The following is a 21894-nucleotide window of genomic DNA, read 5'->3' as shown; positions in this document are numbered from 1 at the left end:
CTGTTTTCAAGCACCTTCCCCTGTTACCACCCACAAACGCCTCATCCTGTCACTCACACTACCGACCTGGCTGTGTTCAAGGAGAGAGAAATTTCTGATCATAGCGGCTAGTTTGCGCACGCGCATTGCGAACTTTACGCATGCGCAGTATAGTGAACATCGGTGGCGTACGACCGTGCGGCTGCTTCGACCGACTCTGAAAGAGGTCCTGAGACCCATGTATTGCTGCATGTTCCCAGTTCCTGGCACTGACACCCTGATACTGAGTCAGAGAAGGTGGGCGGATGTAGACAATGACGAGGTGGATTAAGGCGTTGTTGGAGGCGGAGATCACACCGGTCCCTGAATTCCAGACATCACCCGTCCAAGATAAGCAAGACTCTGGACAGGTCTTTCAATTTCCAGACTGCCTGGAGGAATCCAGGACAGATGCAATTCTAAATGTAAATTCTCTAAATGCAAAGTTAATGCTGGCGATGACGGAAAGGTGTCAGAATACACAGCAAACCACAATGCACAAGTAACCGCAGACCGGTCAGTAGGCCCATGTTGACCTGTCAATGGGCACATTAGTGTAGTCTGATGAATCACGTTTTCTGTTACATCATGTTGATTGTGTAGTTGACATGGGGAAGAGAAGGCACTATGGCAAGCTGATGCAATGCCTCGACGAGTCAGAGCGGTTTTGGTGGCACAAGGGGAACCCACACAATATTAGGCAGGTGGTTTAATGTTAAGGCTAATGGGTAGTGGTGTATATATATACAGTCAGGTGCATAAATATTGGGACACTGACAGAATTTTCATATTTTGGCCTCTATTCACCACCACAATGGCTTTGAAATGATACAAACAAGATGTGCTTTAAATGCAGACTTTCAGATTTAATTTGAGGGTAATTACATCCAAATCAGGTGAACGGTGTAGGAATTACAACGGTTTCTATATGTGCCTCCCACTTTTTAAGGGGCCAAAAGTAATGGGACAAACTAAATCCTAAATCTAACTTTCACTTTTTAATACTTTGTTGCAAATCCTTTGCAGGTAATTACAGCCTGAAGTCTGGAACGCATAGACATCACCAGACGCTGGGTTTCATCCCTGTATCCAGGATTGCACCACAAATGTGATTAAGAGTTTGGAGGCTTACAATTATCTGAAGTCCACCGGGGATTAAAGCATACACCATTGCAAGACCCCCGAGGAAGTCATTTATGATGAAACACGTTGGTGACAAGATATCAAGATCCAGAGTGGGCCCTACAGGCTGTGAAAGAGCTTGTCCCTATAAAGGGAGACTGCAAGTGTACTAACATCTGTCCCACAATGGTCAAGATGTCTATGTATATATGTGAGAATAAGTTTTAAATGTGATTTTATTTATTTTAATAAAACTGTGTACTAAAAGGAAAGGTTATTAGTTGTATTTGGGTGAACTCAGGGTGAAGAGGTCTCATAGTAGGCCCGATAGTAGGAATATAAAATTCACCCTTATCACCTCACAATACTCTGTAATAGGGACAAAAATTGGATCCCATATAGAGTTGTATAATCCAGTTTAGGCACTCCCCAAAAAACCAACATCATCATTGTTAATTCCGTAGGCCCTTTCTGGCAAAGGACCTTTTTGGGGATTAGCAGCCTTATTTGACAGAAATTTATACCATCTGATGAGTGCCAGTCTCTAGCGCAATATTAGTATTTGTATTTTCAATGTGTACAGTGTACCAGGGGTATTTTGGATAACGGAATATTCCGTATTTTGGAATATTTGCATACCATAATGAGATATCTTGGGAATGGGACCCAAATCTAAACACTGAATGCATTTATGTGTTATATACACACAGCCTGCAGGTAATTTTATACAATATTTTTAATAATTTTGTGCCTTAAACAAAGTTTGTGTACATTGAACCATCAGAAAGCAAAGGTGTCACTAACTCAGTCATGGTAAAAAATTTTGTATTTCGGAATATTTGGATATGGGAGACTCAACCTGTGTAATAGTTTGATCCACGTTATAAAGTTGTATGGATATAGTAATGTCATGCACAGAGGAGGCAGCCATTATGAGGGTGGGGGCCAATTTGAAGAATGTGACCTATCCATTCACTAGGAGCCAGTGACATCACTGAGTGAGGAGCCTATCCATTCACTAGGAGCCAGTGACATCACTGAGTGAGCAGCCTATCCATTCACTAGGAGCCAGTGACATCACAGAGAATGCATCTATCCCTCAGAACCAGTGACATCACTGACGCATGATTAACATAAATTACTGCTCTGTCATGAATGAATAGGCTGCATTCTCATGAACACTGATTCTAGTCACAAGTAGGTGACAAGTGCGCTATACACACAAAATACATCACAAAAAACAGGATTTGGAAAGATCATTTTATTACATTTTACAGCGTAAATCTGACCCATAGTGTAACATGAATGCACATGGCAGTGATCACCATTCAGGCGCTTAATCTCCTCGCAATTTTATCAATAATCAGGTATAGGCGGCACGAATTGTCATTAAATTCTTATCAAACATCATTTGTGCTTGCTGAGGGGTAATGTCAATCAATCAGTAACAAAATAGCTCACAGCTCAATCCATATGGCAGGGCTCAGTGACCGCTGAAATGAAACGCTAACATTACTCTCCATTCTCACGAGACCAAGAGGTAGCAGTGAAGACACAAAATAAATGCGCAAATCCCTCTGTTGTGCTACAAAACCAAGCGGTCTGAACCATCGCCACCGAGCCTAATAATGAGCACAATTTGGTGGTGGCCATATGGAGTTGTCCAGGCTAAGAGATGAACGTTCTCTATACTAACTGTACTGTGGTCTAGCTGGCGACATTATATGTACAGGTGGAGATCTGGGCTACGTTAGACCTAGACGATCCAAATTGCCTCAAAGGCGGTGGAAAATTACCGGCAATTCCAATCAGCATCTGATCAGAATCCATCAGGACTGTGGAGAAATTTGGTTGCGGTGCCCACAGTGTGTGTGTTCAAGCCGTCCAGTTTGGTCAAAGTGGGAAAAGATCTTGTTGTAAGGCGCAGGACCGAGCACAGGTTTGGAATCTATTAGTGTTTTACATAATCAGATGTGGTACTGAGTGACATTATATACGATATGTATTATTGTTTTTCACCTGTACAGAGCGTATTCTACATGGTCACATCACAGACATTTGAGCCTCTTATGAGGATGCTGAACAACTACACTCAGCATGCTGTGTAAATGGGCCCAGGCGGCTTACATTGGGTCTTACTGTTCCACAGGGCACCCAGGCAGAGAAGGGTCACCTTACAAACTGGCTAAGTTATGTATTCACAATTACCAAAATAAATATGCATTATATACACGGTTCACTCAACATCCCCCCACTCCAGTAAATATCCAAGCAGAGTACCTTAACATAAGCCGGCGCAAGAAAATGGAAGCTCTACTAGTGGCTTACATAACGATCCAATATTTAGGGCTCATTTATGCCGGCCATTTCCCTCGGGAGGCCACGAGCAATGAGAGCAATAAACGCCAGAGGAATGCTCTGTAGACACCCAAACAAGATTATTATAATTATTATTTTGATATTCTCCTCGGAGGGCAGTGGAAGGTCCAAGCTTTCTTTTTATACTGCAAGATTGCCTACGGATTCTGTCTCCTCCCTCTCATTTGCATGATGAAGCCAAAGATATTAGACAACAGGAAAGGGAGGAGTCAGGGTATAATTAGCCGGAAAGGGATATTTCATGGTGACAGGTGTTTAATGCGGTCATTGGGGCGGGGGGGGGGGGGTAATTCTGTATATTCTGTGTGTCCTGGTAGATGGGAGTTACAGATTATCTGCAGTCTGACTGTCCTGTGACTACATCATTAAGTACAGCCCCAAAGGAGAACACGAGAGTACTATAGCGCGATGCGGCTTAGGGACAGACTTGGGTTCAGAGGCAAGTGGGAAACAATCGCGACGCAAATGCCGTTGTTGTCACAGCTTTATTAGATTAAATGTAAACAAAATTGATGAATTTAAAACTGCTCTTTCCCTCTGCTCTGGAAATAAAAATATCGGTCATCTCTTTGTACCATAGGATTAAATATAATAAGCAAACAAGAGGAAAAAACAAAAAAAAACACCCCACGTAAACTTGAAGACGCTGTGTGGATTGTGATGTCAGTGACCCTGGGTGGAAGCGATATATAAAAATCAGACGCTGCGTACAACCTTAGCACAGGCCTCATCCCGTGAAGGCAGGACAGCCAACGGGGGCTGGGAAATAGCGGTGCGAGGTCTTGCGCTCCCCTCCATGCAGTGGAGCCGTGTGACAAAGCGTTCTGTCTGCCCATAGGGACGCGCTCAGCCAGAGTCCATGGTGAACAGCTGAATGTCCTGCGGGTTCCAGTACAGGCCGACGGCAGAGTTGTACACTAAGGACCAGACGTACGGGATGAAGAACTCCTCCGGCTGCTCTTCTTCCACATACTTGAACTTCAGCTCAGGAAACTTCTACGGTAAACAAGACACGTTACTGTATAATGCAGGAAAGTAGGGACATGAGAACCATAGTAAGTAGCCCATTTATTAGTATCAGTAGTCAGGGTGAGGAAACCTTAATGTATTCATCTGCAATTGTTAAAGAGAGAGACCTTATCTAATGAATTCAGCTTGTATGTCATTTTGTTGCAGAACATTACATTGTATCCAGGGGCGTATCTATAATGGGTGCAGGGTGTGCGGGGAACACGGGCCCCTGGGTCCAGGGGGGCCTGCATCGCACACCCTGCACCCATAATATTACTTATCTCTAGCGTCCAGCGCTGTAAAACGACTGGAAAATGGCCGCCGCGGCCATTTTCCTGTTGTTTGCGCATGTGCAGTACAGGGAAATGGCCGGCACTGCCATTTTCCCGGTGACCTGCGCATACTCTATAGACTCTGAGCACACTCTAGTGCCCAGAGTCTATAACTCCGGCGCTGGCCGCGCACAGCTCAGTGCGCTGCCGGCCGCCGGGCGGAGAGGAGGGGGCCCGTGTCGGAGACTGCACACGGGCCCCCTTCTCTCTAGAAACGCCCATGATTGTACCTGACAAGTACCCCCAAGCTGGGTCGCCCATTCTGTGCCTGACTCAATCTGCGTCAGAATACCAGTTCACTAGGAACAAGTGATGTCACTGAGGCACAAAAAGACGTCACTAGTTCACAGTTCAGCTCATGCCTTAGGATATTGGTTCAGGTAACAAAATGGCCGCCTCCATCGTGAGCAGTGAATGTTATTTTTTTTTTTTTAAATGTTGCAGTTATTCAATCAAAAAACAAACAAAAAACAACATAAAAAGTCACACAGAAATACAGTAATATATCAAAGTGCAAAGTGCATCAAGTAAGTGAACATTCAGAATGAAGTACTGTAGCAACAGCCAGTACCACAAGCAGGAAGGCAGATATAAAGTCTATTATGGTGCATACACACGGTCAGAGTTTTCTTCAGATCTGAACGATAATGAATTTAAAAATCGTTCATATCTGAAGGAAAATCTGACATGTTTGTCAGATGAATGATACGATGCGCGTTCCTGCTGGTCAGATAACGATATCTGACATCTGATGTGTTTGCAGTCAGACTTGGATCAGCCTTGCCTACCCTCCCGATTTGGCCGGGAGCCTCCCGATTTTCGGGTGCCGCTCCTGGCCCCCCGGAAAGGCAGGCAAGCCTCCCGGAAGCTTGCGACCCTCCCGACCTCCCCTCTGAAAAAAACGGAAACCCCCGCAGTGGGGGGGCCCCGGTGACGTGATTCGCGCAGAATCGCGTCATCGTGGCCCCGCCCCCTGCTGCACAATGCTGAAAATAACGGCATTGTGAAGAGGGGGCGGAGTCTCAATGACGCGATCGTGTGTCCCCGCCCCCAGTGTGCCACCAAATGGCCGCCCCTGCCCGGCTCCGCCCCCAATGGCCGGTCCCGCCCCCTGCTATTAGCCGACAATCAGCTCCCTCCCCGGAAGGCTGGAGCTGATTGTCGGTAAGTATGACTTTGATGATTCCATTCATTTTAACACTGTCTGAAATCGTTCAGATCGTTGGTCAAATCGTTCACCTGACACATCTGACCGTGTGTATGCTTCATTAGGCAACATAAGCATGATGCTGACATGGTAGATATATGATCAGGTGTGCTGGGCATGGGACCACCACAGTCACACGGAATTACGGTAAACCATAAAAATATCGCCGCTCTACCCACAAGTAAATATACTTGGGCACAGTTGCAAAAGGCGTAAATGACTATACAGGATACGGACTAAATGCTAATCATATTTATTAGTAGTCCATCCCAATTAGGTCCCTGGCTTTCATTAAATAATGCAACATTTTAAATAACATAAGACATTTCGACACACTGGGTGAATACTGTTCTTTTCTTCAGGGACTGTATACCAAAAAACACTGACTGCACATCACAACCCGTTCTGTTGTATACAGATAACCCATGTAATGCGTTAAATTGCATTCTGCTATAGATTACCACACTGTCAGTATCGAGCAATTGTATCAAGTTAAACTAAAAATAATTTTTCCACGACTATTTCATGCTTTTTAAAGATTATCCGTGAAGTTATCGTTTTACCATTCGTTGCAGAAAGGACTACAATATCCTGTAGGTGCGCTAAACCTGCACTCAGGAGAAAACGCACCCACCCATATCTACTAAGGGAGGATTCTGGATTCCTTTCCTTCCCTGAGAGGCAGTAAAACTAACCAGAACAAAATATCTACTTCAATTATCGGGGGCAGCGGATTCCCCAGTTCTACACCTCTTATCGGAATTTGCTGCGCTATATAAGAAACTGTTAATAAATAAATAAATATTTATACCCCTGTGAAACAAAAAAAGGGCTCCTTGGGAAATAATAAAGTTGAATTTTGTTGCATTTTAAATTGCGCTTGATTTTTTTTATTTTTTTTTTGGAACCAAAACAAAAATTTTGAAACGTTTTTTGTTTTAGGAAAAAAAATAATATCACTGGTATAAAAGGTATTTGTTTTGAAAGCATTGTTTAGAATAAAAGTCTGTCGTTTCCCTTTTTTTTTTTTTTTTTTGGGCCATAACGTGCAGGCTCTTTATCTGCGCTGCTTTTTATGTTTGTCTTTATGGCGGGTGCCAATAATTCTGGAGCCCCTGACTCCGTGAGTGCGGATGGCAGCTGTGTGCTTAGATCGGGACTCTGTGCAATCATCGTAGTCTGTGGCAGAACACACAGTACAGTGATCTTATGTTACGGGAACAATGGGTGAAAGTCATTGAAGTCTGCGCGCCCTGAGAGGCTGGGAAAAAGGGAAACGCATTGTGTAATGTCAAAGAAATGTACTGAATGGGAGAGAGCCGGCAGAACTGGTTAATATGTGATGATTCCTCTAATAGGTCCTCTATACGTGTTTACCACCTACACTACAAACACTAGAAGTAATTCAATACTCGGATAATGAAAACTCCCATTGCAGACAATGTCACTATCATAGTGGTGCTGAGTGATTAATCTTTGTAGAGTGCTTCATTGTCTACTAGGGTGACCCAGACATAGGAGCCTACATTCACAGTAACGTCACAGTGCTGCTTCCTCTGGGCGCAAACAATGTCTTTTTTTTTTTATATTCCCTTCAAGTTTTACGTTGTTATAATATGCATTGCATTAATCTAGGATAGTAACTATCTCATCAGTAGACAGGACAATAAATACAGATTCTCTACGCACAGGAAATCCAGATTATCAGATACTTCAGTCATTCACAGTGTTACATAATAGTCTCATGTATACAGATGTGTCCACATACATCTTACTTCCTTAAATACAGTAGCCCTTCTAGTCGCACGATGCTGCGACTCGGCAGTGCTGAGCGCCTTTTCATGCGGCATTTTCCCTTAAAATGCGTCTTTTTTTGCAAAGTGATGCGAATAGGACACACAAGCAGCTTCTGCTGATTAAAATGATATATGGCATGCCTATATTCTGTGTGTAACTGCGGGTGTATCTGCTTGCGAAATGCTACATTACAGTGTCACAGCTGACACTGCAACGTAGCATGTCTCATGCAGATACACCCGCAGTGTCACAGCTGACACTGCAACGTAGCATTTCTCATGCAGATACACCCGCAGTGTCACAGCTGACACTGCAACGTAGTATGTCTCATGCAGATACAGCCGCAGTGTCACAGCTGATACTGCAACGTAGCATTTCTCATGCTAATACACCCACAGTCACACACAGAGAATATAGGCATGCCATATGTCATTTTAATCAGCAGAACCTGCCTGTGCGTCCTATTTGCATCACTTTGCAAATAAGACGCATTTAAAGGGAAGAAGTCGTACAAATAGACAATCGGTACCACCAAGTTGCACGGCGCTCCCGCTTTATGTGTAACGTGACTTGTAGCACACAGAGAACAGATGTAGGTGGACACTTCTGTATATGACAATATTCTTCCACATTTATCCAGCAGATTTACCCATGGATCATGCTCGCGCGGATATTTTAGTGCTTTAAATCAAGATAATAATGCAAGTAACTGAATGGTGCACAGGCATTTTCTGACCAGCCGCTGCCTTGCTTTAATTTCATTGCCTGCTGGGTTCAGTCATGGTACAATATATATCTATGTATATATACATAGCCACCAACAGTCTGATTTTCGTGCAGCCCTCTCTCTGTGCCAGGAATTAGAGGCCCCTATGTTTGTACCCTGTGTAGTTTGGGTGGTGTTTATTCATCATGGCATCCTGTGTCACTTCCTGCACTGTATCATTTAGAGAGATGCCCAATATCCTCTGCATGGATTCATTAGAATTGAGATTTATACAGAAGAGGATGAGTTTGGCTAGTCAGTCAGATGCCCTCTCTAGCAGAGGGTGTAGTAGGTATTACCGCCAGACGCATGGCCGGCGGTTCAAATCCTGACAGCAGCAGCCCGACAAGGGTGAAAAGCCCGGTCGTCCCTAAGGTAAGTATCGCTAACCTAATTCCCCCCCCAACCCTCCCTCAGGGGTGCCTAACCCTAATCCCCCCTCTAAGTGCCAAAACCTAACCCCCCCTTCCCCGCTGCCTAAACCTAAGTCTCCCAGGGGGGGTGCCTAATCCCTAACCTCCCCCCGGGGGTCCCTAACCCTAACCCCCTTCCCCTAGCCTAATCCTAAGTCCCCCCGGGGAGCCCTAAACTTGACCCCCCCCCCTGCCCGGTGCACCTTCGTTCGGTATGTCGGTCATAAGTACCATACCGGGATTAGAAAGTCTGGAAGCCGGTGGTCGACATTTAGACCGTCTGCTTCCAAACTACATCCCCTAGCAGAGTGTATCTAACATTACCAGCAATGTATTAACCCAAACTGTAGGAGGGCTATGTCACGTACACTCCCACCCCCTCCCCCAGCCGTCCATCTGTCTGGCACCAGCAAGTCTGAACACCACTGTGCAGTGTTTCCCACACTATGGATTTCAAACCGGACGACGAAGCAGAGGATGGGGATGTGGGTGCGCAATTTGCCCTATGAACGGGCAATTTTATTTTAGCAGGCAACTATCTAATGGACTAAGGTAGCACCTCACATTATATATAATCAGGGTGTGCAGTCCAGGAACCTTTCCTATAAACTATCCAATGGACTAAGGTAGCACCTCCCATTATATATATCAGGGTGTGCAGTCCAGGAACCTACCTTCAAACTATCTAATGGACTAAGGTAGCACCTCCCATTATATATATCAGGGTGTGCAGTCCAGGAACCTACCTTCAAACTATCTAATGGACTAAGGTAGCACCTCCCATTATATATATCAGGGTGTGCAGTCCAGGAACCTTCCTATTTATTTATTATTTATTTATTACCAGTTATTTATATAGCGCACACATTTTCCGCAGCGCTTTACAGAGAATATTTGGCCATTCACATCAGTCCCTGCCCCAGTGGAGCTTACACTCTATATTCCCTACGACATGTGCACACACTTACACACTATGGGTAATTTCGTTAGGAGCCAATTAACCTACCAGTATATTTTTGGAGTGTGGGAGGAAACCAGAGTACCCGGGGGAAACCCACGCAAGCACAGGGAGAATATACAAACTCCACACAGTTAGGGCCGTAGTGGGTATCGAACCAACGACCTCAGTGCTGTGAGGCAGTAATGCTACCATTACACCGTCTGTGCTGCCCATAAACTAATGGACTAAGGTAGCACCTCCCATTATATATATTCAGGGTGTGCAGTCCAGGAACCTTTCCTATAAACTATCTAATGGACTAAGGTAGCACCTCCCATTATATATATATCAGGGTGTGCAGTCCAGGAACCTTCCTATAAACTAATGGACTAAGGTAGCACCTCCCATTATATATATCAGGGTGTGCAGTCCAGGAACCTTTCCCATAAACTATCTAATGGACTAAGGTAGCCAGAAGTGGTAAATGGTTTAACTAAAAAAAAACAGTAGGATTCACCAGTAAGTTTTTGCAGGAATTGGCAATAATCTTCCTCACTTTGAATAACATTAATTATGAAACCTTCATGTTTACTATGTAATTGTTTTGTGTATTTTTTTTTTTTAATGGGCTTCTATTAGCCCTCCGTCATTTTTTAAAATAAATTAAATCAATAAAAATGACACATGATAAATCAACCCTTTAATAAAACACCTTACCTGTGTGCCCCTCAGAATAAGTGGCAATATCTAGCGCCCCCTACAGTCACGGCCTTGTAACATAGATCTCCTTCAGAAACAGGAGATGGCTTTTGTAATCTAATTACATTTCCTTTCAGCACGTCTCCTTGCACTGCTCTTTATCAATAACCATCGCTCCCCATTTCCGGTACGCTGTCCCATAGACGGCGCAGAATGTAAGCTCTTTGGGGAAGGACATTCAATTGAATATCTGTTACAATTGTTATCAGGCCAGTCTAGAGATTATGTTAATTGTGTCCCTCATTCCAGGCTGGGCGTATAATTTATCACTTACATATAAAATGGCCAGGCACGCTCGCTATTAGAGAAGGAGACGTAATTGGGGCATATTTATTGATTCTCGTCTGGTATAAAAACACATCACATGTCCCCCCCCCCCCCCCCCTCCTTGACATCAGCCTAAAGGATGTCGCTTCCCAAGAAATAAAAGAGAAAGCAGTTATTCTGTGTCAGACTGACAGCCCAGCTTGGAAACCATTTGTCAGGATGATGACGGGCAGCGCTGTTGATGTAGCAAAGCTAAGAGGTTACGGTTACACAGCCCCAGTGATGTGGACTCTGCTGCAGCCAAGGTTTAAGCTAACCTCATGCACGCTGTCAAAAAGTAAAAGTTAAATAACTTTTGATCACAGGAAGATTTGAAGGAGTAGTTCCAGAATGAAAGGTTCTTTTAACCTTGTGCCAATCTTCTAAGCCGGGGGATCTGTAACCTGTAGCTATGAAAGCTCGCGGGTCTCCGCCAGCAGTTTGAAGTGGCTGGTGAGTGAAGGTCAACGTTGTCCGTCTACTCAAAATGGGTGCCGGGGAGCTGGCTGCGGCACGCAGCGCTACGGAGACGGATGGATGTCATTATTAATAAACTGATTAATAAGGCGTGTCGTCACTGGGACTTCATTACACCCTATTTCTGGGTCTAAGTGCTTAGAGACCATACAGTGGGTTATAAAACCGGTTTCTCCAGTGCTCCTAAACATTATACGCGACACAAAAGGACCATGTTATCAAAAGCGGCCTAAGGACTATTCATTCCCACGTAAAACTATTCTGGTGACTTCAAAAGCATTAAAAATGGCTTTGTCTAGGCGGAAGACCAAAGACGTTCCTCATCTGAAGGGCAGCTAGTCCCGATGTCACGCCACCTCGCATATGTCCGTGTTCCACAGGGCAACACCAGTCACAGGGGCCAAACTCTGTAGGGACTGTATGAGCAGAAGTTAGGTCTCCGCTCAGGATATCTCTCGCACCATTCACGCATGACGGTCGGCCCTTAGGGAGCTGTAGACGTTAAATCAACTAAATGTGGAATGAGGTGAATATTTCACAGGTGCAAATATTACAAGTTACTAATTTTACAGCTCATGGGAATAAATAGAGAAATCGGCAGAAAAAAAGAAAAGCTTGTATGTCACGTGATAAGTGCTTTATACTATCAATCCGCCCCATTCATATTTGTATGCTAAAATCATCACCACGCCGTCTGTATACGCAGTTGCTATGTGACAATATGCAAAACGGTTGTGACACACGCGCACATTTAAAGTGCGTGCTTTGGGGGGAAGAGGAAACTCAGGACTTTATAAGTGCTGGACGTGGCATGCCCCCAATGGGACTTTGTCGTGACTAGGTCCTTTTATACTTCACTGTCAGAGGAAGAGTTAGCTGGTACTATTTGGATTACACTTCAAAGAATAAGCCCTATGAGAACTCTGAAACAGTTCAGCCCTATAATATGCATGATACATAAGCATGACCTTAACAGGGAGCCATGTCTGTGGTAATGTACAGAGGACCACACCCAGACACTTACATAAGGCTCTAACTTTATTCTACACCAACATAACTGCATAATACAAGTGACCACTTCACACTCTTCATAATGAAACATAAAGGTGGCCATACATCAGAGACAGGTTTTTGCGATCCAGTGATGCGGTGGGACGTGCCGGCGTTTCCGTGTGGAAACGCCGATCTTCCACCATCGATGTTCTGCGATCCGTCGCCGGACTGCAGACATTTTTCATGTTAAATGTCGGCGATTTGACGATCGCGATAATTTTTTGATCGCGGTCGTCAAATCGGCAAAATTCAACATGTTGGATTTCTGCAATCCCGCGATGCCGGGTAGCAGCATCGCGGCAATCCATCGCTGATGGATGGGCCCCATTAGATGGTCAAAAATAATCTTATTGGATCTCTCTTTTAAAGGACACTCATTTTGTATATGTAAGTATAGAATACAGGCTAACTGAAGTAAATATCTCATTAACGCTGCTTTGTGTTGTATTGACCTGCAGTCTGTGTACAGGTACACACTGTGGCCCTCATTCAGAGGCGCTCGCAAAATGCGAGCGGTCGCTCTGAATGAGGGCGGCCGCTTGCCTTTTGAAGTGCGGCCTCCTGGTCACTAGCTAAGCTGTGGGTTACCACACACAGCTTTAGCGACCGACCAGGTTGATGGTCACGATGGTCAAGACCATTGCGACCATCGGGACTTGCGAAGTGACCCTAAGGTTGGGTCTCGGCAACCGCAAGCCCCAGGGAGCTTCCTGCCCTGATCGAGCAGGAAGCTCTCCACTGACATCACTGCTGTCAGTGCGGCCGCCCACAAAACGGCATGCGTTCCTTAAGGAACGCCTCAGTTTGTGAAACCACCCCCCGCCACGCCTACAAAACGTGTCGAGCTGTCGATCAACATCGACAGCCGCACCTTTCGTAGTGAGCTCCGGAGCGAGAGAATTTCTCTCTTGCTCCGAGGCTTGCGCGTGCGCAGGGCCTAAACATCGACCCGCTTAGAAGCGGGTCTGAATGAGGACCTGTGTCTCTACAAGTGTCATGTCTTGCTGGCATTCTAGCATCAGCAACTCGCTCCTCCCTGGTGTTACAGTAATGCTTTGTACTGATGCTATGCTGTTGCGTATTGTACCTATGCTCTGTTACAGGGGAGGAGGTCTCTCTCTCGCGGTGCAGTAGACTCTGGCACTCTGCCAGAATACACTGCGCATGTGCAGGTCTCCGGGAACATGGCGCCCGCACCATGTTACCTGTAACTTCTGTACTGCGCCATTTTCCCGGTGATTTCTGCAGCTACGACGCAAGACTCCAGAGAGGAGATTATAATACATGGGTACAGGGTACGTGGATGTGGGACCCTCCTGCACACTCTGTATTTATTGTAGATACGCCACTGCTCTGTATTGTGCAATGTTTTTATGTTTGTCCGCAGTGTTGCGGACACTTCGTGGAGCCTTTTACATAACAGATAATAAATATGTCTCATACTGTTCATCTATTTACTCTGGCTGAGGTGATCTAACGGCACCCACAGAGTGATATGATTGGTCATGGGCTTAATATGGCTGCACGCAAATTAGGGCCCAAATTAACACAAAAATAAATACCAAAAAATACCACATATTACATAAGTTACAAGTTTTCCATTGAATGAGGCATCAACTGTAGGGAATTAATGGAAGACATAACTAAACTATACTTGCAGATTTTGTATTAATGAGGCTACTAATTTTTCATCCTCAGCCAATAATCAAACCTATAGGGAAACTGGTAAAACTAATTGTAACGGGGGTCACTGATTACTTCCGGGTGAACCCAGGGTCTTCGCTCTGAGCGATCATATAAAGTCTGACCAGATTTTGAGAGCATTGATTGGTGGGAGCAGTAACAGTGCGGTGACATCACCGGCTCCTAGTGACTGCATAACCATTGCATCAGCCCACAAAATGGCTACCTCCACTGCATATAGGCAGCTATGCATGAGTTAAACAGGGAAATACTGCAAAGGCGCTTATACCATCATGAAAAACAGAAAATGAATGCAAAATGTATAAAATGCATATAGGCAGCCATGTATGAGTGAATGCATCAAGCAGCCAGTGCTGAGTGCATATGCAGAAGCCGATGGGAACCCTGGCGGGTAAGAACGCGTTAGCAGTAAGCAACGTAGTGGACGTGTGACCCCGCTGTGATCCTGGATGCTATCACCCAAAACTACTACTCATGGGAGGCTGATCCCAGCCACAGAACAAGTCATGAGAACTGGCCCATGTCTGCTCCTAATTGTATCTTAAGTCAACAGGACTACAGATAAAAAGCCTCCCTGCTGTAATCGCAAAGGGGAGATAATACTGAGCCATTATTTATGAGGATGGGGCTAGGACTAATAATAAACTGCCGCTCTGCCACATGATTACAACGAGGGGGACGAAGTTTGTCCCGTGCATTTAATAATGGAGGTGACCCTTATCTTCCAGGAGCTCAGGGTCTCATGGACAGATGTCTGTTGCTCTTGGAATACACAACTATCAGAAGTCTCCGTTCTTTCCACTGGTTATCACTTGCATTTATTTTTTCAGTTTGGAATCTTTATGGCCAAATCTAAATGATTAAATATAATTCTCTAATATTGAAGTGTCCACCGCATCCATAATATTGCTGCAGCACATTCATTCCCTGGGGACTAGTTTTATAAATATTGCTTGCACCTGGAACCAGTTCTAAATGACAGGTGACCCAATTCCTCTACTGGTATAGAGTGCTCAGTAAGGGGCAGCCCATCGCTCCGCCCCCTGACTGCTGGTAATCACCCTCCTCCAGGTCCCTCTCCAATGTGCTGGGTAAAAAGGGGGTGTGGCTTGTGAATAATGGGCATGGCTTACTTGGATAGTAGTACAAATTATTTTGTCCCTATTTCGTGCACACCTGTCAACTGGCTGTTATATATGTCACGTGCAGGACAGGTGCCTCAGGTTACATTAATGCACATAACTGGTTCTAGAAAGCATCTCCTTGTATAATGGTTGTAAGCTTCCGAGCAGGGCCCTCCTACCTCTTTGCCTGTCTATTATGACCCAGTCTTCTTTTATTACCATTTGTTCCCAATTGTGCAGGGGTTCCCAACCACGGTCCTCAAGGCACAATAACAGTCCAGGTTTTAAGGCTAGCCATAGCTGGGCACAGGTGACTTAATTAGTACCTCAGTTATTTTGATTTAACCATCTGTGCTTAAGCATGGATATCACTAAAACCAGGACTGTTAGTGTGCCTTGAGGACCGTGGTTGGGAAGCACTGCAATTGTAAATTGCTGATGCTATATAAGTAACTGTTAGCAATGGTGACAATGGATCGCCCAGAGGATGTATAAGCTTACTGGAAAAATGGGGATTACAATGGGGTTTGTGGTTTTTTCGCCTCACACAGGTGCAAAAGCTGAAAAGGACCAGAATGGCCACCCCGACAGCTCCATGTCTGGCCCGCATTACGGTCACTACAACCCTCAGTTTATATAGAATGTTGAATTGTACCTGTGGCCTTTTTCCGGCAGTAGCAGCTAGGAACCAATGACATCACTGACACCCGAGGGTACGAGTCCACAAGCAGCTCATGCCTTAGTGATGTCACTGGTTCCTACCTTTGCTTCAGCACAGATAACAGTGCAGGTGTAGAGATGACCACAAGTTGGCTGTAATTGCACTCGCATTGCATGCATTGAACTAAGTGCGTATATTTGCCCGCATGCAGTGTTGTACGCATCTCTGCCGGACAGCCACCATCCACACGCTCGGTATCACCGTTGTCGCCATTGTTCGTGTGCACTTGCCCCAGTCCTACTATATGTTTGATGCAAAAGACCCGTCTGAGAACAGACAAATTTATGTGCACGCACATCTCTGCATCATCCAGCAATGCCATTGCCGCGTCCTCGCTAATCTTAGCCTACATGCAGATGCCCTATTGCCACCCAGTTATGCCGATCAACCACAAGAGGAGACGTGACTGGATTACATACGAGTCCGCGTCACCTGGAGTATCATCTGCTCAGCTCTGGAGCAGGAATACGCCGGCAGGACCGACGTGCATTTACGGCTGCTGACCCCACTTTGCGTAGTCGGCAGGAACAATTTCATGGGAGTTGATACCAGCCTGTAACTGAAGACACATGGGGGTAATTTATTCTTTGGGCAGAACCTTACTTCTCTGCATATTTACCACTATTCTCATGAACAGGACCTGGCATTTCTCATGTTTGTTGAAATAGTGTCAAAAGATGGCCAAATTACAATGTAGCGCTACAACACTTGGCCCGTCTTGCCGAGCAACAGCGACTCCTGGGAAGTAGCTGTACTGTTCTTATTACTGGTCAGCGGTGAGACCCTCCAAGGGCTATGCATAATGAGGACATTCCAGGCACTCGCACTTTATATGTGAATCCTGCTTTGATGGCTTTTGTCACCCGTCCCATTTGGATCAGTATTTTCTTTTGCAACCCAGAGACAGGGAAGAAACACAAAACACGACGCAGAGGCTGCAGCCAGAGCGGGACATTGCGTGAGCTAAATGCAGAAGTTTAAGTCAGTGGTTTGGACAGAGGTACAAAAAAAAGTTAAACAGTCCAAATACATTTCAGACTGTCTGCAGTTCCAATCACGTGACTTTATCAAAAGCCACAGGAAGCCCTTGAAACAGATGTAAGGCTAGCGATGCGAGAATTAACCTACCGCAAGCAGTCGCTCTGCGACGATGGGACTGCTCAGAAAGCAGATGCAGATTTCATGTTGCTTCTAGTCCAAGGCACAATCGCCAATATGTTAATAATGCAATTATTTCTCACGTGGTGGGGGGGACAATGGAAGCCTTGCCGAGAATATAGAATACAGTACAGCTGCACAGTGTTATACATAGCTCACCCTCTAATATAATAATGGCTATTTGGTGCCAGAGGACTGAGCATATGAGCACAACAGCAGAGCCGTGGAGGCTCAGAGGGGTTTAACTGAAACCTCACATTACAAGAGTACATACTTTCTCTATTACTGTCCTGTGTCTGGCTCCACAGCACCTACTCACCGTGACTGTCCTCTATTTCTCATCTGTGTCATTCCTGCATCATGCTGGGAAAGCAACAGACTCACCAGATGAAGGGGCTAAAGTAAGGCGTAGCTCAGGGGTTAATGATGCAACGGAAGCACGGAGGGTCCCTGGTTCAAACCCCGGGGGGAACCCACTTGTGGTCATGGAAAAGTTACTTTGCCTTCCTGTGTCCCAGGGACCAGGAGGTAGACTGACAGTAATATATGCACTATATAATATATGCCCAACCTTCCCCCTGTCCCCACTACTTACCTTCGTGATGCCGGCGGTCGGGATTCTGGCGCCGGTATCCCACTTGCCGGGATTATGACCGCATCCCATCTCCGTTCGCACGCTATGAATGAGCACAGAAGTTGGTGCACACTCCCGCTAGATGGACCAGTTCTGTGCAATTACAGGGTTGCCGCCTAGAATTGCCCTCTCACAGATAGCGTTGTCCGTCAATAGACAGATCGATCCATCGGCTTGTTTCCTACGGCGCATGCTCAATTTTCAGATATCCGTCTCTATTTGGACATGCACCCGACTCCGGCCCTATATACAAACATTTCCGGCAGAGGAGAAAGCAAAGACATCGCTATCACCGCACCTACCAGCAAAGTAGTCCTTATAAAGGCTACCTGCACGCCGCACACTTTGCGCCCCTCACCTTTATTCTGTTGCCATGTGATACGACCTTGCTACCCCACCACTATGCCAACCTGGTTCTGCCTGTCGCCTCCAGGGCTGCCAAGAGAAATTCTGGGCCCGGATACTGCAACATCCTGTGGAACCACAGCATGTTGGGGATGGGTCTAGCATGTGAGATGCACCCACTCACAGGAGCATGGCATAGCACCCAGCAGCTGGGACTAAAGTATACACTACTGTTTTAGGATGGCGGGACAGTCCCATAATATATCCATTGTCTATCGGGATGTATTTAGGTGCTAAAATTTAATACACAATAATTAAAGTGCTACAACTTTATTTTGTACATCTCTCATGTAAATAACAATATCTATTTTTTTGTTATAGAGGTAAATGAATGAAGGAATGAATTTTAACATATCAGGTCATCTTAAATACACACATTCTGCAACATATATCCTAACCCACTGCTCCATGCTCCTTCCTCACTATCTATCCCATCTGTGTCGCCCGTCTGTCTGCCCCTCCCCTTTAGAATGTAAGCTCTCACGAGCAGGGCCCTCATCCTCACGTGCTTCTCCTCCCCCTACTTATAGTATCATTTACTCCTAACTCCCCACAATGCACCGAACACCTGGTTGCTCATGTCCTGCTGCTTGTGTTATGCAGCTATGTGTATAAACCATGTCCTTGTCCTGCATTGTTTTATATTACTATTAACTGTTTTTCTTGTGTGCTCATTTATGTACTGTGTAAGGCGCTGCAGAACCTTTGTGGCGCCATATTAATAAAGGATAATAATAATAATAATACGAACCTGTCATTATCGGCAATGGGAGGTGTAACATTGGTTTATTGTGTCATGTTCCTGTACTCTGGAAAGAGGATCCTGTCCTCACAATAACCTCAGCGACCAGTCGCTCGTCTGGCTCCCGGAGTTCCGTATTTCTATATGTACTGTGACCTTACTGATACAGGGAGCACTTGTTCTCTGATAAAATGAGGAACCCATGACACAACAAAGATATCTCATTCATCCCTGTGTAAGAAATGACTTCTGGGACACGCTGACCGTATACTGACGGTCACACGTGCAGGACAGACAAGTGCACAGATGCAGTTGTTGGGTGATCGTGTCAAACTCATTTTTAAATATTTTACAGCTACGTTTGCCGCGGAGCCCGAATCGAATCACCCCCTGTATGGTACAGTGTCGGTGGATCTTAGAGCACTAAAACCTCCATCATGTTTCTAAAGTTTAATATAATGTTTTGTTTTTACATTATAAAAAAAAATAAAAAAATCACAAAGTTACAGAAGAACAGACTAAGATTGACAAGAGAGAGAGAGCGTGTTCAGCTGGCCAGGACACAAAAAAACAGGGACCATATTAATGGACAAGCATTTCTAGGGATAAATGTATAAAGCAGAATGACCACAATCTAATCCACCAAATTTACTAAGATTCTATCTAGCTCATGCAGCAAGTTAGTAGTTTTGCTGGGCACTATAATATGGCGACTCCCCTGACCTTATTTATTTTCTGTCTGATACCCCCCCCCCTCCCCCTTTCCTGTGAGTGACAGCTACATGGAGCAGGCCTCAGGTCTCTGGCTACGGTAGGTAGTAGTGTAATAAAATATATTTCCATGTACTAAGAATCTGGTTAGGTTATAAACCCTTGACCTACACAAATGCAGACCAGCGCCATCCGCTGTCCACATTTACCAGCATGAATGATCCTAATTAGAGCTGGATGCTGCTCTTATTGTGCGGTATAATGTGCCATGTAATATATCTCCCAGGCTCTGAGCGGATATAGAATCCAATATATCACGCTAGATCCTAGGGAAGGACGCAGCAGGATAGTGCACGCAGTAAGCTTCCACTACACCTGATTACATATTGTTTAATAAAGATTCTTGTGGACGCCTGATGGTCTAGCTGTAAAAGGGTTAATAACCTTTTATTGGGACAGCACCAGGTCTAATACAAATATAATGAGACACGATAAAGTATGTGAACAGTCCTTCAGGTTATTAATGGACAAAGTTGTTTCTTGGCTTAATTTGTGCATTTAAAACCTTTGCCAGACTTGTAAATAAAATAAAATAAAAAAAAACCCGAATATGATAACAATTGCTTAAAAAACAGAGACAGACTTTCTGTCACCAAGCGTTAACTTGTGATCAGAGCAGGCTAGGAAGTGGACCCTTATCTGTCTGCGTTCAGGACATGCTGACTAATACCCCCTATTCAGGCTGCAGACCTCTGGCTCCACAATCTATATGCCCTGGAAGGACTGCGTGATAACTTACAAGCTCCCATTCAGTCCTGATGCAAGGCCAGCGCACGCAGCACTTCTGCTTGTTTTGAGCAGATATGTATGATAACTGGCAGGGCTGATGGTAATGTCAGCGTCGCAGGGCTGGCGAGAGGGCATGAATCCCCCAGTCACATGCTATGTGCGGCACAAGACACATACACACATATATACATACACAGCTCCTGTGTTCCCGGCCTGAATGCTGAATAACATCTATCAGTAGTACAAAATCACTTTCCAAACTTGCAGTCCCCACTGGTTACAGCCATGAGAATAAAACTTAATCAAGGCTGGAAGCCGCCATAATCTGCTTATACAAAGTTATAATTACCCTTCCTTATGCGTTTATTACTGTGTAAATCACCATCGGACAATGATGAGTAACAGTTAATTTGCTTGTTATCATTATGTAAAGAGGAAAACAAAGCTGTACTTACTGTCATATTACATTGTCACAGAACCATGCTTGTACAGGCTGCCACTGCTTTAATGAGATAACATTTGACACATGGTCCATGGCAGAAGAGCCCCAATGGGCAGATGTAACCTTTTGGTTGGGATGTAAGATTACACCTTTCAGGAAAGTTTGAAAGAGATCAGTCCCAAATCCCAGTATTGTTCAGTGCACTCTGTGCTATGTGTAGGGTGTGAATGCTTATATATAGTGCCGTGCATAGTGTAGACTGTGTGCCATGTTACATATAGTGCCGTGTATAGTGTAGGGTAGGATGTGTACCATGTTACATATAGTGCCGTGTATAGTGTAGGCTGTGTGCCATGTTACATATAGTGCCGTGTATAGTGTAGGGTAGGATGTGTACCATGTTACATATAGTGCCGTGTATAGTGTAGGCTGTGTGCCATGTTACATTTAGTGCCGTGTATAGTGTAGGCTGTGTGCCATGTTACATATAGTGCAGTGTATAGTGTAGGGTAGGATGTGTGCCATGTTACATATAGTGCAGTGTATAGTGTAGGGTAGGATGTGTACCATGTTACATATAGTGCAGTGTATAGTGTAGGGTAGGCTGTGTGCCATGTTACATATAGTGCAGTGTATAGTGTAGGGTAGGATGTGTGCCATGTTACATATAGTGTAGTGTAGGCTGTGTGCCATGTTTCATATAGTGCCGTGTACAGTGTAGTGTAGGCTGTGTGCCATGTTACATATAGTGCAGTGTATAGTGTAGGGTAGGATGTGTGCCATGTTTCATATAGTGCCGTGTACAATGCAGTCTAGGCTGTGTGCCATGTTTCATATAGTGCCGTGTACAGTGTAGTGTAGGCTGTGTGCCATGTTACATATAG

The 21894-nt window shown here is 44.9% G+C and overlaps 1 protein-coding gene across 3 annotated transcripts in view; it reads right to left on the bottom strand.

The window, feature by feature from the left end:
• Positions 1-2386: 2386 nt before the first annotated feature.
• DYM (dymeclin) overlaps positions 2387-21894 on the bottom strand; it is a 408809-nt gene continuing 389301 nt past the window's right edge. For all 3 annotated transcript variants that reach the window (XM_088476488.1, XM_088476487.1, XM_088476489.1), the window contains one exon: positions 2387-4515. In XM_088476488.1, the coding sequence (XP_088332614.1) occupies positions 4366-4515 (150 nt within the window). In that variant the 3' untranslated portion in view covers positions 2387-4365. The remainder of the gene's footprint in view (positions 4516-21894) is intronic.

The sequence above is a fragment of the Taudactylus pleione genome, unplaced genomic scaffold (assembly GCF_031769625.1).
Source record: "Taudactylus pleione unplaced genomic scaffold, aTauple2 ptg000189l, whole genome shotgun sequence".
In the NCBI taxonomy this organism is placed as follows: Eukaryota; Metazoa; Chordata; class Amphibia; order Anura; family Myobatrachidae; genus Taudactylus; species Taudactylus pleione.
This window is presented reverse-complemented; position numbering and strand designations above follow the sequence as displayed.